This window comes from Trichechus manatus, unplaced genomic scaffold, assembly GCF_000243295.1.
Source record: "Trichechus manatus latirostris isolate Lorelei unplaced genomic scaffold, TriManLat1.0 scaffold00074, whole genome shotgun sequence".
Taxonomy (NCBI): Eukaryota; Metazoa; Chordata; class Mammalia; order Sirenia; family Trichechidae; genus Trichechus; species Trichechus manatus.
In genome coordinates this window covers 5,399,701-5,407,861 of record NW_004444010.1, presented here as the reverse complement: position 1 = coordinate 5,407,861, position 8,161 = coordinate 5,399,701, and the positions used below count along the sequence as shown (strand labels likewise).

Here is an 8,161-nt window from a genome sequence, read left to right as displayed (position 1 = left end):
TGGTAGAAAAGTACAAAACTATATATTTAAATGAATTTATATTTAACTTGCCATGTTTGAAAATATAAAATTGCATCAGAAAAAAGTATTATGAAAAGCAAGAAACTTGAACTGATAAAGCTTTGATATAACTTTTAGTGACACACTGAAAAAAAACTAATTTAAAAGGTACAACAGATTAGCTTAAAGGAAACACTTAGCAAAAGTTGAATGTGTAGCATTTCCTTTCTTCAGTCTTAAGACACCCATATCACTCAATTTCTTTGGATCTGTAACATCTTAAAAGTACATTATTAGAATTCTAACATTGCCATTACCCCTTCTCTCTCACAAACGTCTTCATCACAACAAGAGAACTGAACTAGGAGTTTTCTCAAAGATGCATCCACTGTACCTTGTATTTGAGTCAGTTATAATGCCTTTTGGTCAGTCAAGATTCCTTGTAAACAAAACCCGAGGGATCATGTAATCATGTATGTACAGAACAGGCAGCAGAGAATCCAATAAATAAACATGACAGAAACTGACATGCAAGTTTGTTAAAGTGGAAAAGTCTAACAGTGAAATGAGGGGAGACAGATGAGTGAGTGAAGAGTAAGGAATGGATTTAAATGGTTTACAAGGAAAAAAAAGCTTTTACTTTACAAGCAAGAGACCTCACAATAAATAACTGCTCTTCCTTTCACGAATAAATTTCTTCAAAAACAAGGTGTACAGTCAACCAGACATTTTATGTATAAATTATAAAACATGACACAGTATAAATAAATGTCTACAAGTCTCAACTATAGGCCTCATCCAGTAGACCTCACAATGACTGCCTCTCCGTGTCCAATGAGTAACAAGGTGGCCTGGGAGAGAGCTTTAGGACGAAGGTCCTTTATGTATAGATTTCCCCCCAAATAAATAAGCATACACTTATTTACAGTATGGACAATATATTTTTTTCTTTTTTTTAAGGTTTTTTTTGTTTCTTTTTTTTTTTTTTCGCCCAAAGGCTATATCAACACTGAACACTGGTGGAGGGTTTACCACTCTAGAATGGAAGATATAGGAAAGCTGTAGTCCTGGTCTTCATCTTCCTCCTCTTCCTCGGTATCTTCCGAAATGGCTAGATGGGGGAATACAGGGGAGCTGCTGTTTAAATATGGACAACAACAGCGCAGAAGCAGCTCAGTGTATGTTTTCAAAGCCCTCTGATACAGCCATATTACAGCGTTGCATTTTTATGTGACTTGCAGTGAGATGCTTTATTTTTTGGCAACTGCTGTTATGTAATAAGTTTAAATTTTTTTAAAAAAACAATCTATGAAGTCAAAAACTGCAGAAAGTTCTGAAGAATCAATGGCTCAGGTTTTACGGGAAGATTCCTGAAATCAGATAAAAAGCGCTCGTGTTCTAGGTATAACTGCTTTGGGTCCTTAATTCAGAGTTAGTAGAGGCAACTGCGAACAGCAGCAGCCCGTGTGTGATAATATAAAGCTGCCTTTGGAAAAGGAAAAGAAACAAAACAAAACTTTTGAAGCAGTTAGTTTAGATTCAAGTGTTAATCAAGCAGACAGCAAAGCACAGTACTAAAGCAAAAGAATTAAAGCAAACGACCGGAAATAGGTTTTAGCGGCAATCCCGGCAATCCCGTTGCTGATCACTGAACTAGTCCTAAAAGCCAGGAAACATTCCAGGGAATTTTTCTGTGGATCACTGAATTGCTGGTGAAATTTAGCAGCTACCTAACTTAAACAGAAATGGGCTTACGTGGGAGGTGTGCGTGCTTTTTAAGTTTCCATTCCCGAGGGCTTGCCTGGGAAAGCCTTAAATTGCAGCAAGGTTAAAAATCGCACTTACAGTTGCAAGATCCGGAGTGCTTTACTTCCAGCAGCACACCTGAGGAGCAGGCAGCTTCCTGCATGGCACATTCGCTGGCGTAAGTGGCATTGTCACTGGCACAGACAGGCTCGTCAGACTTACTCTCAGGGCACAGCTCATCACAGAGGGAACACCGGCCTCTGCCAACCTTGAAATCCCATAAACATTTTTTTCCACCAGTGCACTGGATATCTTCACAGGACTTTGCTTCTAGGATATAATACATCTGTGATGAGTAAACTGATTTCCCCTTCCTTCCTTTTCTACCTTTCTCTAGTCTCTCTCAATACATATGACATATATCTTACTCCTCACAAATGGCGGTAAAGGAGACATTAGGTAAAAATGCTTGATAATGAAGCTGAAACTCAAATTCAAACACATACTCACACACATACCACAAAACCCCACAGTTTCTTATGAACTACATTACAGCATGGAAATAGTAATTTTTGCATCAGGATTTCATGATCTCTTTGAGTTAAATATGTATCTGATTATTTCCCACAAGTGGGATTTTAAAAGGAAAGAATTCCCTCAATTATTGGAATCTGGTAATAGATTCTAGAACTGTGAAGTAATTATTTCTCTCTTCTAGCAAGTCTAGCCCTTAAAGAACAACCAGAAAGGAAAAAAACTTGTGAAACTGAGTGAATTCTAAGTTTTTTAAGATGAAACATGGCTTTCTGCTTCTTGCTGGCATTTGAATATATACATGCCACTGCTTCTGAAGACAATGATTTCCATGAGGAATGGTATGGTCAAGACAGTTTATTCAAACTGGAGAGTATTTATCCCTCTACGAAATTATGTGTTTGGGGAGGCAAATTTGGCTTTTATTGATTGGCTAGCCCCACAGCTCTAACACAAGAATCAGCCATCTGGCTCCTCTCTTTTCTCTTTTCCTTCCTCAATCCAGAATACCTACTGATACACTTTCCCTCGTAGGCTAATCCAATCGATCTGCCCAGCAGGCAGGTAGCCTTTCTCAGGTGACAGGCGCTGGAGTAAGTCACTCCGTCATTCCCACAGAGATACTGTTCAGAGGAGGTGGGCTCTGGGCAAATCCGATTACATGTCACACAGTAGGCATTATTGGTCTGGTCTACCACACACGTGGAGCTGCCTGGACAGTAAACATCCCGACAGGTCTCTGAAACAAAGACAGAAATATACATTAATAGGCATCTTCTGGTCCTTAAGGAGTGAACATTTGATATTATCAGGGAAATCATGAAACTGAAAAGCAGTTTTGAAAAGCTACTTCGGGAACCCTGTGGCTCCCAAATCTACTACTCTAGGTTTGTCCCTTTACCGTTCTTAATGAGTCTTTAGAAGTTAAGAAATGGTTCCTTTATTTGGTATCACCATTATTATGACAGTGATTATGATTAGGCTCTTACTACAGACTATCCCATCCCTGCCAGGGATTCCAGAGGGTCTACTTCAGGTAGAAAAGTGGCGGCGGGGGGTGGAGGGTAGGGTGGTTCACTCAAGGAGCAGTGACTTACTTTTGCATTTGCCCTGGTACTGAACCTCCAGTTCTGGCTGCTCTTTACATCTGGCCTTGAGGAGTGCACATTCATTGCGGTAGGTTTTGCCATCCAGCCCACAAACCGGGCCCTTCCAGGTGATGTTGGAACAATCAGGAGCGCAGACGCAGCGGGGTTTGTTCTTCTTGTTCATTCGGCATTTTTTACCCGGTCCACAGTCCACGTTTTCGCACGTTTCTATGAGTTGGAAAGAGGCATGGATTAGAACTAGGGCCAGGCAGTCTGCAGGTCAGCCAGGAGAGCTTCGGTGTCTTGCGCAATCTGCAGACGTGAGTTCGCACGGGGGAGCCCAGGCTCTCTCCTAGGAGCCAGCGAGGGGACTGAAGAAGTGGAAACAGTGGGTTGAGTCTCCATACGCACATCTCTCAAAGAGCAGGGTTGGCTGCCTTTACCACCACACTTGGCAAAGAAGTCTGAGAACCTCTGACAACCCTATTTTGCCTGCCTGCAGCATCTAACAGGCCGGATTCGACCCCAGTGGCTTACTAGGACTAGGGGAAGGAAGGGGGAACCCACAAACAAAGCTTTCCCAGTCCCAACCCCCAGCCAGGCAGTGAGGAAGCTGAGGGCAAGATGCCATCTACTGAAGGCCTCAAGTTGGGGAGGAATAGTCCTACCTTTACACGGGATGCAGTTGGGGGCACCTCCATTGAAAATCATCCACTTGAAGAGAGTGTTGTCATTCACGTCCTCCTCGGTCCACGAGGTGCTCAAGCGGCCGGTGCTGCAGCACTCCTCCTTGCTCAGTTCGGTCTTGTACAGGACTTGGCAGCGGCCGTTCTTAGCCTGGCGGAGCCAGCAATTCCCAGCTGCAAAGAGACAGGGTGGGGAGGTGGGTGAGTGCGCGGCGGGGTAGGGGGAGGGAGGCTGCAAGCGCTGGAGGGAAGGAGACAGAGAGGGATGGGGAGGGGGTGAGCGTGGAGGAGGGGATAAGAGAGCCAGAGCGAGAAAAGCAGAGAATAAATCCAAGGGGGTGGGGGTAGGAAAAGAGAGGGTGGAGAAGGCTCACACAGGAGAGTTGGGAGGTGGGCGAGAGGCAGGGAGGGCGAGGGCCAGAAGCCAGAGGGCCCCAGCCATATCAATGTCAGTTAGCAGTGACCCAGACAAAACACGTGCAGCTTGCATTGACTTTTACTAGACTGTTTACTTTTATTCGTCCCATTTCATAACCTGCAGCGACTCGAAGAGCAGATTAAAGAACCTGATAAAAACAGGATGCGACGGATGTTTTTACATGTTGGTTTCACGTAGGCGGTACGGGTATTATTTGTGACAGGGGATAAGAAAGTAGAACTTGAGAGAGAGGCAGAGACAGACACACATAGGAGCAGATTAAGCAAAAGGCACTTGTGAAAAATGAAAGCAAAAAAGCATCTGGGCCCGGTTGGGAGCTGCCTCAGAGGCCTCCAGGCGCAGTCCGCCCGACGGGCCCGTTTTGCAATCGGCCAGCCCCGGAGGACGCCCGCGGCCACCACAATCTTTCGAAATCTCCGAGGGCTGCGTCCCCGGGCTCCCACGTCCCCGGCACCGAGGCAGCGCCGCTGCGCAAGGCGGCAACCAAAGCGGGGCGATGCAGACAGAGGCAGTGCCCAGGGGGCCGGTTCACAGCGTACTTAAAAACGTTAACGCGAAAGCAGGTAAAGTTACACGTTCTGTCTCCCGGGAAGTGTAGAGTGTAAGAAAAGGAGGAACGCTTCCCACAATTTCATGGCTACATAGACCTAGCTCCTACCTACAAATAAATATTTGCAAGCAATTTCTCTCCCTCCTCCCGCCCCCTCCCTGGTTAATGTTCGGAATTTGGTCAGGAAAAGCTCCCATGAATCACCAATATGACTTCTCCAACAATTGGACCTCAAGTTGCTATTATGATTTCTAAGTTTTGACAAAAAATCCTGCCCAAAGACTAAACGAAATAAAAAATCGAATTTGAAAGGGCACACTTTAAAAATGGGCTGTTAATACAGCTCAGAATTGGAGTCAGTTGTGGGCTCACTGTTCTACAGAAAGTTAAATCAGAGGAATTAGGCAAAGGAAAAAAAAATGTAAAACTACTCTTAAAAACACTCCGGGTTAATAGTTTGAGGATTTTTTTTTTTTTTTTTGCGGGGTGTGTGTGGGGGAGGGGGTTGGAAGAAGCATCCACTAGGCAGAAAGCTACTTCCCTCTAAAAATTTCAGCACCCACATTTCCAAGTTTGGGCAAAGTTTCTGAAACCACATCGCCCAGCCACCGAAGAAAATTCAGCATCTGCCCCCCCTCTGGTCATTTTTTAAAGTATCCAAAAGATGTGGGAGGGAGAAATGTTAAGGTTGCAAATAGGTCGACTGAAATCTCCAGGCTACTGATGCTTGTCCTGTCCCCTTCTTCAGAGCCAAACAGGGGAGATAACATCTCAACTCATTATGGCAGAACTTGGAGTATCTAACCCTAACTACTGAGAGAGCCTCCAGCTCAGTCCCTTTCCTTTTTAAGGATAACCGAGCTCCAAACTCCTCTTTCCGTCCGAAAGTGTCACTACCTTCAGTTTTCCCACTCCTCTCCATCCCAGAGTCGTTAAGTTGGTCCAACATCTTCCAGGAGCTGCGATGCTCACAAGAGACAAAGTGGAAACGACAGAAAAGTCCAAACCCGTGTCCGCAGTCGAGCCTCCCCAAAGCGTCCCCCTCGCTTACCCTGGGCGCTGCGGTCCTCCATGAACTGGCAGAGCAGCAGCAGCAGGAGGCAAAGCCCGCCGGGCTGGTGCCTCGGACGGACCATCCTGGGGGCTGGTGCTGGGCAAGGAGCGCAGTGGGCGCAGCGACTGGTGGCTCAGGCAAGCGGCGCGCGTCGCAGAGGCGAGCGGCGGAGGGCGCAGCGATCCCGGCGCAGCCCTGCGCTCGCCGCCGGCCGCCCGCGCGATTCAATGGACGTCAGAAGCCGGGCGCAGCCGCGCTTTAAATCTAGACGGGGGTCTCTGCGGTTTGCGGTGGGCGGTCTCCCAGTGTGTGGGGCTGTGGGAGGGCGGCCGCGAGCTAGGGTGTGCGCGGCTCCTGGGGGTGGGGAGCTTTTAAAAGTTCAGTGTGAATCAGGTGATATTTCCCACCTTCTGGAAACCCTTCCCAATTATCTGTTGGAGGTGCCTGAAATCAAAGCGGCAGGAGGGGAATCGCCGAGTTCTTATTTGCGTAGGAGCGGGAGGGAGGGGGAAGGCGACGCTTCGGGGGTGGGGAGTGGGGAAGAACACCCACTTCAAGTCTTGCACGCCGCCGCTCGCAGGCAGCGCCGGCGCGCCCGGGGTGGCGGGTGTGTGTGTGTGTATGTGTGTGTGTGTATGTGCGCGCGCGCGCGCGAGTGTGTGTGCGAGTGAGCGCGGTGGGGGCGCTGGAGGCGGCGGCGGCGGGCCGAGCGGGGGAACCCGGGAGTTTGTCTCCGCACCACCGCTCCTCCGCTCCAGACAGACTTTGCAAACGCCCAGAGAGCCCCGGGCTGCCAAAATAGCCCACTTCGGCTTGGGGCAGACCGCGCCGGCCTGGTGGCTCCGCCGGGGCGTGCTGCAGTTTTCGGTTCCCGCAGCCTGGGCGCGGGACCCGGCGACGTTTTGTATCTGGGTCTGTGCGACCCTTACTTTGCTGCCGCCCCCAGCCCAGAGTTAGTCCCAATAACCCCGGCCCCTTCCACACTGGCCAAGCGCACCCGAAACACGGCCCTTCGTATGGACGAGTCAGAAGCAAACAAAAATGTTTAACACCTCAGGCCCAGCCTCCCCCCTAGTCACAGTCGCGCCCTCTCCCTTTCTTTTCTTCCCTTTCACTTCGCTGTGTCTGGAGTCGGAGCCCCGAGCCGGGGCGCCGACGTAGGCGGTCTGCTCACCGCCACCCTCCCCCCTCGGCCCCACAGCTCAGAGACTCCCCGGTTTCTGTCCTGTATGTCTCGTGTCTCTGTCTCTCCCAGTCTCCTTCTCGACTCCCCGGTCGTTCCCTCTCTTTCCCTCCCTCTTTCTCCCTCTCTCGGTTCGTGGAATAAAAAGGATTGCAACATCGATAATGAACTTCTGTAGCCTCAGTTTATTAAGCACAGTGCCTGGCATTCTTCGCTGAAAGTTGGCGGGTCTCTCATTTATAACATTTTTGGCATCGCTGAATGAAACTGAGGAGGCGATATTTCCTTTTATAAAAAACGATTACTTCACGGAAAATGCTATATTGTTTATTCCAAAGCTGCCTTTTTAATTTCTATTCTTTTTGCTTCTGAAGCCCGAAGGACAACAGACAGCGAAGTATGCAGACAAAATTCTTGGACATTTGCAGGTCACTGGGATTTGTTCTCTTACGGATTTCAAATCCGCCCCTCTTCGCCCCCCTCAACTCTTCCGCCAGCTACCCCCCCAGTCTTCCTCTCGCACTCCCGCCCCCCCATCTTCCACCAACCCCCCTCCCATCTTCCACCAACCCCCCTCCCATCCCCTCCACAACTGCAAATAACTCAGTGATAACAGATTTTTTTCCACCAACTGCAGGAGATAGTGCTAATCTTTTAATAAAAGATCCCATTACAATGGGATCTGTCTGGACAGACTATAATAGATCCCGAAATACAGCCGTGCTAATATTAGAAGACAGTTGTTTGGGTGCCTCTCAGACGGGCCCAAACCCCCCTTTGAAAGTGGGCATGAATCACAAAACCCCGCGGCCGCCGCACCTGCACCGCGCGCATTCAGTGCAGCAGCCTGGTAAAAACGGGTGACCTCGCCGCTGCTTTTC

The 8,161-nt window shown here is 48.4% G+C and overlaps 1 protein-coding gene across 2 annotated transcripts; it reads right to left on the bottom strand.

Annotated features, from left to right (window-relative positions):
• Positions 1-974: 974 nt before the first annotated feature.
• Positions 975-6,524, bottom strand: FST (follistatin). 2 transcript variants are annotated; one of them, XM_004380458.3, is made up of 6 exons: positions 6,095-6,524; positions 4,037-4,228; positions 3,378-3,596; positions 2,795-3,019; positions 1,846-2,076; positions 975-1,111 (listed from the first exon to the last, which is right to left on the bottom strand). In XM_004380458.3, exons 1-6 carry the CDS (start codon positions 6,177-6,179, stop codon positions 1,029-1,031), a joined length of 1,035 nt encoding a protein of 344 aa, XP_004380515.1. In that variant the 5' UTR covers positions 6,180-6,524; the 3' UTR covers positions 975-1,028. The 2 variants fall into 2 exon arrangements, with proteins under 2 accessions (XP_004380515.1, XP_023590739.1); XM_023734971.1 differs by having other exon boundaries at positions 1,846-2,073; positions 6,095-6,313.
• Between the last annotated feature and the right edge of the window lie 1,637 nt (positions 6,525-8,161).